Below are 13,252 nucleotides of genomic sequence, written 5' to 3' on the forward strand. Positions count from 1 at the left end.
AAAGATAATCATTATTATAATATATATAAAGTTTTAGAAATTGAAATTTCAAAATAGAAATATTTTTTGAAAGATAAAATCATACCAAATAAGAATTCAAGTCGTAGTATAAAAGTCACGTCGTAATCAAAGAATCGTTTATATCGTGTCAACCTTTGTGCTTTTCCATAAATATGAGTTATTATTTCACTTTGTGGCTATTTTTAGGTTCCAATGACACCTATGAGAATAGTGCAACAATAAAATTATCACTACGACAATTGAGAAAATGTTAGTTTTTTTTTCATGTAGTGTTTCTTTATTAATATCTGATATATAATTATTTAGAAGGTTTATGTCACGACCCAAAATCCCTCCGAAGGAGTCGTGATGGCACCTAATCTCTAAACTAGGTAAGCCTAACATTTACTGAAATAACATTAACATTACTGACTTCAAATTAAATAACTCACAATAAGTCACAATTCCCAAAACCGGTGGTACAAGTCATAAGCCTTTCTAAGAGTAGTTATACAAAATAAATACAACACCGTTCCAGAACGAGAAGGAATCAATGGAACGTAAATACAAACGAAGGTGACTCCGAGGCCTGCGAACGCAGCAACAGGTTACCGTGAGTCTCCACCGCGACGACCCGCACAACTACAATCGATCAATACCTGGATCTGTAAACAAAAAAATGTATAGAAGTGCAGTATGAGCACACCACGGCGGTGCCCAGTAAGTATCAAGACTAACCTCGGTGGGGTAGTGACGAGGAACAATAAAGACACCTACTGGTCAAATGAAATGAATAGGATGGGATAATAAAAAATCGAGTTAAAGAAAACGAGGTAATACCAACAGCGGAGAGAAATCAAAATACAAACAGTGGGAACAATAAAGGGAGAACGCGAGTAATAACTAACGATAACCAAGTAAATCAACACTGACATAACAGGAACAGAGACAAGTAAGAACGTTTTCAAATAAAGAAGGCAATGCCAACACAGCCAATCATATCATCCCTAGTACACAATCCCGACCATCTCAACCCTCGATTTCTCATATCATAATCTCAACTTCTGAACCTTCAGCACACATGGCACCTTGGGCCCGCATATTTTTCCATCTCACTTTTAACGACAAAATCCACATGCTATACATTAAATAATGTCCGTACAAATGCACTCAAGATGTTCAAGAAGTCTCATTTATATAATATAAAGTAAATTACAATTTCTAGACTAATTAGGAGAAAATAACCAGCGAGAAAAGTTGAAGTTGTTTAATATAATTAAATGCTAGCAGTATGAAGTAATACAGGATAATAAGAATAACAACGGCTATAGTAGAGACAAAATAATCACAGAAGGAATACAACTCAATACAGAGATAACATTCGGGGATCTCTCAGTATCCCGAGGATCTCTTAGTATCCTCAATATGTGTGCTGCGGATCTCTTGGTATCCTCAATATATGTGCTGGGGATCTCTTGGTATCCCGAGGATCTCCTAGTATCCCTCTTGGTATCCCGAGGATCTCCTAGTATCCTCAATATATGTGCTAGGGATCTCTTGGTATCCCGAGGATCTCTTAGTATCCTCAATATATGTGCTGGGGATCTCTTGGTATCCTCAATATATATGTTGGGGATCTCTTGGTATCCCGCACTACAGTCCAAATCAATATAAATGTACATGTGCACGGCATCACCCTTCGTGCTTTATCACTCTTCCTCACCCAAACAGTAGAAACAATAACATCCCGGCAAGGAAATCAATCAATAAAAACAATAACATCCCGGCAAGGGAATCAACAATAGAAACAATAACATCCCGGCAAGGGAGTCAACAATAGAAACAACAACGTCCCGGCAAGATCAAAAATAGAAACGATAACATCCCGGCAAAGGAGTCAACAATAGAAATAATAACGTCCCGGCAAGGGAATCAACGATAGAAACAATAACATCCCGGCAAGGGAGTCAACAATAGAAACAATAACGTCCCGGCAAGGGAGTCAACAATACATAATAAGGGTCACAGAAAAACTAAGAAGCATGATAACCTCAACAAAACAACAAGACATAATAAGCACGTGATAGCTACACCGGTAACCACAACAATTGGACATGTAACATATTTGCACGAAGTCATTGAGGAACTCACAATCAAGAAGTATCGAAATAATAAGGAAGACAATCACTTCAATGAAGGCAATTAAGGGTCAATGTAACACGTAAGAATTAGAGGAAAGCTAACAACATCATATGGAGCATATAGAGGCAATTTAAGCAATTATTAAACCCAATAATAACGGGATACTTTCCACATAATGAACATAAGGACCTAAGAACCCTTGAGCAAATTTCCCACAAATAAGTCCGAGCACACACTCGTCACCTCGCATGCACGGACTACAATTAGCATAGAAGACTCAAATCCTAAGGGGAAGTCCCCCACACAAGGTTAGGCAAGATACTTACCTCAATCCGGCCAATTCAATACTCAATTTAGCTTTTCCTTCAATTCATCAACGCTCGGCTAAATCTAGCCAAAAACGACTTGAATACATTAAACAATGCAAGAGAAAACAATTTCAATTAACAAAACTATGATTCTTATACAATTTGCAAAAAGTCAACAAAAGTCAACTTCCTGAGCCCCCAACTCAGAACCCGACAAAATTTACAAAAATCGAACACATATTCCGCTACGAGTTCACCCATACAAAAATTATCTAATTCTGATACCATTTGGTCATTCAAATCATCATTTTACATTTTTGAAAGATTTCACAATTTTTCCCAAATTTTCCTTTAGATTCTCATGAATTTGATGTTAAATCTAAGATATAATTGATTAGAGACACTTACCCAATGATTTGGAGAAGTTTGGGTCTTTGAAAAATCGCTCATGGAGGTTTAGGGTTTGAGAAAATTAAAAAATGGGTGAAAATCTCGTCAAAACCCTCACTTAACAGGCCTCAAATGTCGCATTTGCGACCCAGGGTTCGCAATTGCGAACCCTCGCAAATTGCGAACAAAGGAGGGCTGGCAGAAGTCGCATTTGCGACAAAAAGTTCGCATTGCGAACTGGGCATCGCAAATGCGATGAAAAAGTTCGCATTTGCGAACACACCAGAAACCAACAATTTTTTCCCGACATGAAAATGAGCATAACTTCCTCATACGATGTCCAAATTCGATGATTCTTTTTCCTATGGCTCCGTAATTTCGATACGGATCTAATGGTTCAAACAAAACTGAATTTGGATCTCATTTGCTCATTGTGGTATTATTTTTTCTTGAAGAAACGACGATGAAGCATCCAAAAACAAGCGCAACATAGCCTAAACCTATCCGAAACTCACCCAAGACCTCGGGGCTCCAAACCAAACATGCACGCAATTCTACGAACATCATACGAATTTGCTCGTGCGATCAAATCAACAAAATAACATCAAAAACTACGAATTTAACCTCAAAACTCATGATTTTCTCAAGGACACTCAAATTTTCTAATTTTTCAACCGGACATCCAAATCACGTCAAATCAATTCCGGTTCTCATCAAATTTTACAGATAGGACTTATCATAACAAACTTGTACCAGGCTCCAAAAAAAAAATACGGGCCCGATACCAACGAGTTCAAATATTAATTTATTTCTTTATTTCCTTTAAAAACCAGCACAACAATTTTCTTCAAAAATTGTTTTCTAAAGCTAGGGACCTCGGAATTGAATTCCGGGCATACGCCCAAGTCCCATAGTTTACCGCGGATTTCTCGGGATCTTCAGGACACAGATTCGGGTCCATTTACCAAAAATGTTGACCAAAGTCAACTAAAAACTAATATTTAACTCTAGAAATTACTATAATTTTTCATATTTTCACATAAAAGCTTTCCGGTTTCACGCTCGGACTGCGCACGCAAGTTGATACACATAATATGAAGCTGCTCGTGACCTCAAACTGTCGAACCGGGCGCAATTGCTCAAAACGACCAGTTGGGTTGTTACATCCTCCTCCACTTAACATACGTTCGTCCTCGAACGTGGCCGGAGTCGTTCCAAAGCCATCGAACCACTGCATGAGCTCCTCATACATACACCCGGGGGTGATTCCCCATCATCCAACCTATGCAGAACTGACAATTCAACTTAACTAAAGGTCCCATCTCCTCCTTAGTCCATAACCTTAGAACAGGACCCAAACCTCAACATCCGAAATTCATCATAGGACCCGAATTCCGCATCATCACACTGAACACACCCAAACAAGCTGAATCAAGCCAAATATTCCAATCCAGAATACAATCACATGTTGTTCCACACAACTCACATACTCGAAGCAATAACCTCTGACCACCATAGCTGCTCAAATAACATCTTGGATGCCAGCAATATACTTCACATTGAATACAACCTTGTTCCGGACTTCCACAACACTACCCGTGATAAAGAGACATGCGGAAACTCATAGCCGCCCATTAAGTCAACAAGTCACGAAGCTCTCCGGCCCGCCAAGGGCCATTACCCAAATCTTGGCAGAAACATCCTCTCACTTCCAAACACTCCCCACCCCCAATACTATAGCACTAAACTTACGTCTAAGAACCTCATCTCAGCCAATACAAGCAATCCAACTAATACCTCATCACGAAACCACACAGATTCTTACACTACACAATTCGTACACAAATCAGCAATAACTCAATTATGCAGCACAAATAAAGGAAAACAAAGTAGAAGAATTATCTAACAAGTACAACATGTGTGACAACAAAAGTATAGGTTTTTCATCAAATCGTCCCACAGAGGGAAGACACAACACCAAATAAACACAAGGAAAGGGTATCCCACATAACATCCGCTGCGGCGTGCAGCCCGCTCCCAAATACTCATCAAGACAAAATGCTCGAGCTCACTAAACATATGAATACTGATATCAAGTACAACAGATTGCACAAATAAAACTGTGGGAAAATAAATGAAAGTGCTAGAACATGAAAGAAACAAGCACAACTAAGGTGCAATGAACAAATCAACATCACGAGGGCTATCTTGCCCGCATCGCCATAAGGCTTCAACAGAATTACAACATGCTTGGGGAATAATCATACAGCCTCACCACCTAACACAACACAAAAGAGTAGCACATATCATAGGCTAGGGGCACAAATAATATCCATTCTGCCCGATAACATAACCATAAAATGACGATCTCACAGGAGCACACAAACTGGACCTGATACAAGATACATATTCTCATTGAGCTTTCAAATAGCCTCCAACCCAAATCCTGATTATTTCCAGATAGGTAATTATCCTTCCCAAAAATCCACAACGACCTATCAATCATGCATGCTATTAATTACCTCATCCTCAATGTTCCTTCACAATCCGCAAGCAGGAAATGATCCACATACGATGGCATCTAGTCCCAAAACCTCGGGGATACCAAAATCTCCATACTTATACTCAATTGCGCAAATCAAATGGCTGATATATCACTTACACCCTATCATTCTGCTGAAGGACTCATATAGAGTTTCTGGTCGCGTAACAAAACATGACCTCGAAAGCCTCAAAACCCAGTAATCACCATGCTACCAGCCACACACCCGCAAACCAAACCTCAAGGTCCTTTCCAAAATGCACACTCTTCACATATGATAGACAACAATGTTAACACCCCATTAATTTCTGATGCCTATTTAAGAGAAAGCCACATTGTACCACATATTCCTTACAACCATAGTAGACACCCAACTCAAGCCGTAGTCAAACCATAGAGAACCCTCCGAGATCCGTCCGCAAGCAAATAAGCCATCAGGACTGCACCTCCCCAACTTAATCGAGTCACACAAACCTCCAATCCAAGAGTGCTTCCACAAATACCAGTAGAGAATTCCTATTCAAAGGACCAATCACTTCATCGCTATGCCGACCCAACACCACAAAGCTGACCCATTTCTTCGGAGAGTCGATATGCAATAATCCCAATCAAAGTCCCAACATCATCCCGTGCAAGATCTCAGACCTTAGTCATATACAAATTCCGGGAACCTACCAACACCACACATACATATACCTCAGGCCGAAGCTGACGCAAGTCTGACTATGCAATCTGAATGCTGCTGATGGACTCCTCCACTTGGCGCGAAGCCATAGAAAACAACGTCTGATGATCTGCAAAGCTAACCTTCACAACTCGTACAACACAAATCATAAGGTACTCCATTACCGCCAACTATCCTCAATCAACACCCACCACGCTTCCGTTGCGTCTCCATATATAAACAACTGAATAGTCTCTCAATACCTCTGTATCTCCAGTATGGACAACGCGTTGAGAAAATGTCTGAGCATCCCTGACTCCCTCGTAGCTTGTCTGTAGCATCACGAACCATTAGCGCATAGCGGACACCGAGAGCGTAATATTACACATGAGTGGATGTAAAGGAACATAAGTTATATGATTCGAGCTGAATCAGTATCGCATGATAAGGAATGAAGAATGTGAGATTATCCTAATAGTTTTGTGGCCTCTCGAAGATAAGTACAGACGTCTCCGTACCGATCCGCAAGAGTCTACTAAACCTGCTTATGACTCGTAGCACCTATGAACCTAGAGCTCTGATACCAACTTGTCACGACTCAAAATCTCTCCTAAGGAGTCATGATGGCACCTAGTCTCTAAACTAGGTAAGCCTAACATTTACTGAAATAACATTAACATTTACTGACTTCAAATTAAATAACTCTCAATAAATCACAATTCCCAAATTTGGTGGTACAAGTCATAAGCCTTTCTAAGAGTAGTTATACAAAATAAATACAACACTGTTCCAGAACGAGAAGGAATCAATGGAACATAAATACAAACGAAAGTGACTCCGAGGCCTGCGAACACAGTAGCAGGTTATCGTGAGTCTCCACCGTGACGACCCGCACAACTACTATCGATCAGTACCTGGACCTGTACACAAAAAAATGTACAGAAGTGTAGTATGAGCACACCACAGCGGTGCCCAGTAAGTATCAAGACTAACCTCGGTGGGGTAGTGACGAGGAACAGTCAAGACACTTACTGGTCAAATGAAATGAATAGGATGGGATAATAAAATATCGAGTTAAAGATAACGAGGTAATACCAATAGCGGAGAGAAATCAAAATACAAACAGTGGGAACAAAAAAGGGAGAACGCGGATAATAACTAACGATAACCAAGTAAATCAACACTGACATAACAGGAACAGAGACAAGTAAGAATGTTTTCAAATAAAGAAGGCAATGCCAACACAACCAATCATATCATGCCTAGTACACAATCCCGACCATCTCAACCCTCGATTTCTCATATCATAATCTCAACTTCCGAACCTTCAGCACACATGGCACCTTGTGCCCACATATTTTCCCGTCTCACTTTTAACAACAAAATCCACATGCTATACATTACATAATGTCCGTACAAATGCACTCAAGATGTTCAAGAAGTCTCATTTACATAATATAAAGTAAATTACAATTTCTAGACTAATTAGGAGAAAAAAACCAGCGAGAAAAGTTGAAGCTGTTTAATACAATTAAATGCTAGCAGTATGAAGTAATACATGATAATAAGAATAACAACGGCTATAGTTGAGACAAAATAATCACAGAAGGAATACAGCTCGATACAGAGATAACTTTCGGGGATCTCTCAGTATCCCGAGGATCTCTTAGTATCCTCAATATGTGATGGGGATCTCTTGGTATCCCGAGGATCTCTTGGTATCCTCAATTTATGTGTTGGGGATCTCTTGGTATCCCGAGGATCTCCTAGTATCCTCAATATATGTGTTGGGGATCTCTTGGTATCCCGAGGATCTCCTAGTATCCTCAATATATGTGCTGGGGATCTCTTGGTATCCCGCACTACAGTCCAAATCAATATAAATGTACATGTGCACGGCATCACCCTTCATGCTTTATCACTCTTCCTCACCCAAACAGTAGAAACAATAACATCCCGGCAAGGGAATCAATCAATAGAAGCAATAACATCCCGGCAAGGGAATCAACAATAGAAACAATAACATCTCGGCAAGGGAGTCAACAATAAAAACAATAACGTCCCGGCAAGGGAATCAACAATAGAAATGATAACATCCCGTCAAGGGAGTCAATAATAGAAACAATAACGTCTCGGCAAGGGAATCAATGATAGAAACAATAACATCCCGGCAAGGGAGTCAACAATAGAAATAATAACGTCCCGGCAAGGGAGTCAAAAATACATAATAAGGGTCACGGAAAAACCAAGAAGCACGATAACCTCAACAAAACAACAAGACATAATAAACACGTGATAGCTACACCGGTAACCACAACAATTGGACATGTAACATATTTGCACGAAGTCATAGAGGAACTCACAATCAAGAAGTATCGAAACAATAAGGAAGGAAATCACTTCAATTAAGGCAATTAAGGGTCAATGTAACACGTAAGAATTAGAGGAAAGCTAACAACATCATATGGAGCATATAGAGGCAATTTAAGCAATTATTAAACCCAATCATAACGGGATACTTTCCACATAATGAACATAAGGACCTAAGAACACTAGAGCAAATTTCCCACAATAAAGTCCAAGCACACACTCGTCACCTCGCATGCACGGACTACAATTAGCGTAGAAGACTCAAATCCTAAGGGGAAGTCCCCCACACAAGGTTAGGCAAGATACTTACCTCAATCCGGCCAATTCAATACTCAATTTAGCTTTTCTTTTACCAATTCATCAACGCTCGGCTCTCTAGCCAAAAACGACTTGAATATATCAAACAATACAAGGGAAAACAATTTCAATTAACAAAACTATGATTCTTATACAATTTGCAAAAAGTCAACAAAAGTCAACTCCCCGAGCCCGGACCTCGGAACCCGACAAAATTTACAAAAATTGAACACCCATTCCGCTACGAGTTCACCCATACAAAAATTATCTAATTCCGATACCATTTGGTCATTCAAATCATCATTTTACATTTTTGAAAGATTTCACAATTTTTCCCAAATTTTCCTTTAGATTCTCATGAATTTGATGTTAAATCTAAGATATAATCACAAAATATAGTTGGAAATTGATTAGAGACACTTACCCAATGATTTGGAGAAGTTTGGGTCTTTGAAAAATCGCTCATGGAGGTTTAGGGTTTGAGAAAATTGAAAAATGGGTGAAAATCTCGTCAAAAACCTCACTTAACAGGCCTCAAATGTTGCATTTGCGACCCAGGGTTCGCAATTGCGAACAAAGCAGGGCTGGCAGAAGTCGCATTTGCGACAAAAAGTTCGCATTTGCGAACTGGGCATCACAAATGCGATGAAAAAGTTCGCATTTGCGAACACGCCAGAAACCATCAATTTTTTCCCGACACGAAAATGAGCACAACTTCCTCATACGATGTCCAAATTCGATGATTCTTTTTCCTATGGCTCCGTAATTTCGATACGGATCTAATGGTTCAAAAGAAACTGAATTTGGATCTCATTTGCTCAATGTGGTATTATTTTTTCTTGAAGAAACGACGATGAAGCATCCAAAAACAAGCGCAACATAGCCTAAACCTATCCGAAACTCACCCAAGCCCTCGGGGCTCCAAACCAAACATGCACGAAAGTCGAAGAACATCATACCAATTTGCTCGTGCGATCAAATCAACAAAATAACATCAAAAACTACGAATTTAACCTCAAAACTCATGATTTTCTCAAGGACACTCAAATTTTCTAATTTTTCAACCGGACATCCAAATCACGTCAAATCAATTCCGGTTCTCATCAAATTTTACAGATAGGACTTAAATATCATAACAAACTTGTATCGGGCTCCGGAACCAAAATACGGGCCCGATACCAACGAGTTCAAACATTAATTTATTTCTTTATTTCCTTTAAAAACCAGCACAACAATTTTCTTCAAAATTGTTTTCTAAGGCTAGGGACCTCGGAATTCAATTCCGGGCATACTCCCAACTCCCATAGTTTACCGCGGACCTTCCGGGATTTTCGGGACACAGATCCGGGTCCGTTTACCAAAAATATTGACCAAAGTCAACTAAAACCCAAATTTTAACTCTGGAAATTACTATATTTTTCATATTTTCACATAAAAGCTTCCTGGTTTCACGCCCGGACTGCGCACGCAAGTCGATACACATAATATGAAGCTGCTCGTGACCTCAAACTGCCGAACCGGACGCAATTGCTCAAAACGACCAGTTGGGTCGTTATAGTTTAAATGTTAAGGTTATTTACATATAATTCAAATAACTCAGATATTTAACATGGTTACTGTCAAATATCAAAATGGAGTAAAAAGAAAAAATTCACTAGCTAAAGAATTTTTTTTATTTTTAGATAACCAACTAAAATGGATTTTGAATTAAGAATAATATTTTCAATTACATTATTATAAAAATAATTATTATTGAAAAATAATATTTTAGAAACTGAAATTTTAAGAAAGAATTTTAAAGGATATCAACACACCAAATAAGAGTTCAAGTAGTAGTAAAAGAGCTAAGTCTTATCCAAAGAGTCATTCATTGTCTCAACATTTGATTGTTTTGCCATAAATATGAGTTATTATTTTGCTTCCTCACTATTTTTAGGATCCAATGACACCGGCAAGAACGGTATCAAAAAAGAAAAATAGAAGAAATGGTTAATTTTTTTTATGTAGTTAATATCCAATGATTATCTATATTTACTGAGAAAGTTTAAATTTTAAGATTATTTACATACAATCCAAATAACTTAAATATTTGACATGATTAGTGTCCGCGCATCCGCGCTGGTACTAATACTAGTTATTGAGTAATGACTGGTATGACCCAAAATAGTAACAACTAGGGGTGTTCATGGTTCGGTTTGGATCGGTTTTTCCTTTAAAAGAAACCAAACCAAGTAAGTCAGTTTTTCAAATATTAGAACCAAACCAAACCAATTAAGTTAGTTTTTTCTCGATTTCGGTTTATGTTGGATTTTGTAGGTTTTTCGGTTTTTTGGTTATTTGTCGGTTTTTTTTTAAATATAAGGCATACACTACCAAACACATATTCCGTCGACCATATTTTCAACGTTGTACTATCAAATCAATTGCCCTTTGAGAAATCTATTATACCAAGATATATTGATGATAATTGAATCAAATAGTGATGAATAATTTAAGGACTCAACTAAAAATATATTATTTTTAACACAAAATGGATTCTTACACTTAACAAAAAAAATTACCAATCAAACTATAATGTAAAGGTAAAGAACTATAGTAAAAGTGCAGACTATTAACATTTACCATTAAATTTTTGAAACTTTGTATAAACATATACATATATATAGGTGTAATAATAAATATGAAATAGCTACACCTATAGTCGGTTTGGTTCGGGTTTTTTTCCGGTATTTTTCTGATTAAAACCAAAACCAAACCAAATTTGATCGATTTTTAAAATTCAAAACCAAAACCAAACCAAACCAAAAAGTATCAGATTTTTTGGTCGGTTTGTTTGGTTTTCGGTTTGGTTTGATTTTTCGGGTTTTTATGAACACCCCTAGTAACAACGGGAGCATATTTAAGACCAACTATTAATGAGTGACATACCATTTCCTTAAGTTTAGTAGCATTTTCCCAGTTTATTTCAAGTATGAGACATGTAACTCTCAATGGTCAATTAACTGAATATTACTTTTTAAGGAAACAAAAAACATAAAACAAAACGGTTCGGGTTCAAATAATTCGACTTGGATCCACCCACCCGGAGATGAGCACGGGCAATCGGGCATAGCTGAGATATTATATCGGATATCGGATATAGATACGGCTCTTCAATATTTTATCCATTCCCGCCACCCCCAGGCCCAGCTGAGAGTGTAACGAACACTTTCAGAAAGCAGTTCCAATTTCGAATGGCACTGAGTTTCTTCTTCTCTCCGGCAGTTCCAATCCATCGCATTATTAGCTGTCAAGCTACGGCCAATCAGCTGTGCGCAGAACGCGTCGCTGCCCCATCATCATCAGCTCTCTCTATAAACCCTAATAATCCTATCTCTCCTCCTCCACCTTCCTTATCCTGCTCCCTCAACTGCACTCATTTCCAGTCGTACGTACCTTTTTCTTTCCTGTAGTTCCATTATTCTTAGCTCCACAAGCTCATAACTATTCATTATTGACTATCCTTCTTAATATCTGTATTCAGCTCTGTAATTTTTAAACCTTTTTATTATATAGCATAAGACATCTTTACTTTCCATTAAACTTTTGGTCTAATATTACTCCTATCATTAGGAAAAAGTCTTGTCTATCCCTTGAACTCTAGCCAACCTGAGCGTAATTTTAAATCATAGTTAAAATTTGAGGGATAAATTTGGATCATTTCTATCGAAGAATTTGGACACATGGAGTCCACCAATTTTTCATCGGAGCTCCATCAAATATGAGACGATTTGCTAATAGCAAGGGTATAAAAGGACCAAAAGTTTCATGGAGCACAAAATTGAGCAATTTTGGATAGTATAGGTGCAAATTTAGACCTTTTTCCTGTAGTATATAGTTCGAGTGGAAGATAGTCGTTGGATGTTGGTACACTGGATCCACCTCTGATTGTAGTATAATATTGTGTATAGTGGGTGGATGTTGGTACACTGAATCTACCTGTGATTGTAGTATAATATTGTGTTTGACTGCCTCAATTTGGATGTGGTTTTACAGGTGTTCTGGTTGCACTCAAGACTTTGATCTTCACCATCCAGTAGTAATTGATGAAGCTATAGGTTACTTCAAGAAGCTCGGCGTGAAAGATTTTTCATTTGATAGTTGTAGATTAGTACGTGATTGATGTAAATCTTATTGTGCCTAAAATTGATTTGTTGTATTTTTGGTGGAGTTACTTTATGGCATCAATTATGAGCTAGATTAACTGTCCTTTGGATGCAGTGGGGATGGAGATGTCGTGCAAAGCTTGCTGTTCGGGGTTCATCAAGCAAACCTCTGATTGGGCTTTATGAGGAGGGCACTCATAACGTAGTTGATATCCCTGACTGTAAAGGTCTGCTATTTGGTTATCCGCATATATGGTTTTATAGACAATAGAATTATCTAAGTGCAATTATGTGACTCTCTTTCTGCAGCTCATCATCCGAACATCAATGCTGCTGTGGAGCTCCTGAAGCGAGGCTTGTTCCTAATCCTGCATCCTATTTTACAACCCCCCCC

General features: G+C 38.3%; 1 protein-coding gene across 1 annotated transcript in view; it reads left to right on the forward strand.

Annotated features, from left to right (window-relative positions):
• The first annotated feature begins 11,885 nt into the window (after positions 1-11,885).
• The window catches only part of LOC109207366 (uncharacterized RNA methyltransferase pc1998), a 12,979-nt gene continuing 11,612 nt past the window's right edge, over positions 11,886-13,252 (forward strand). Inside the window, exons 1-4 of the mRNA XM_019370267.1 lie at positions 11,886-12,140; positions 12,749-12,863; positions 12,974-13,085; positions 13,168-13,212. Of these exons, the coding sequence (XP_019225812.1) occupies positions 11,947-12,140; positions 12,749-12,863; positions 12,974-13,085; positions 13,168-13,212 (466 nt within the window). The 5' untranslated portion in view covers positions 11,886-11,946. The remainder of the gene's footprint in view (positions 12,141-12,748; positions 12,864-12,973; positions 13,086-13,167; positions 13,213-13,252) is intronic.

This window comes from Nicotiana attenuata, unplaced genomic scaffold (assembly GCF_001879085.1).
Source record: "Nicotiana attenuata strain UT unplaced genomic scaffold, NIATTr2, whole genome shotgun sequence".
Classification (NCBI taxonomy): Eukaryota; Viridiplantae; Streptophyta; class Magnoliopsida; order Solanales; family Solanaceae; genus Nicotiana; species Nicotiana attenuata.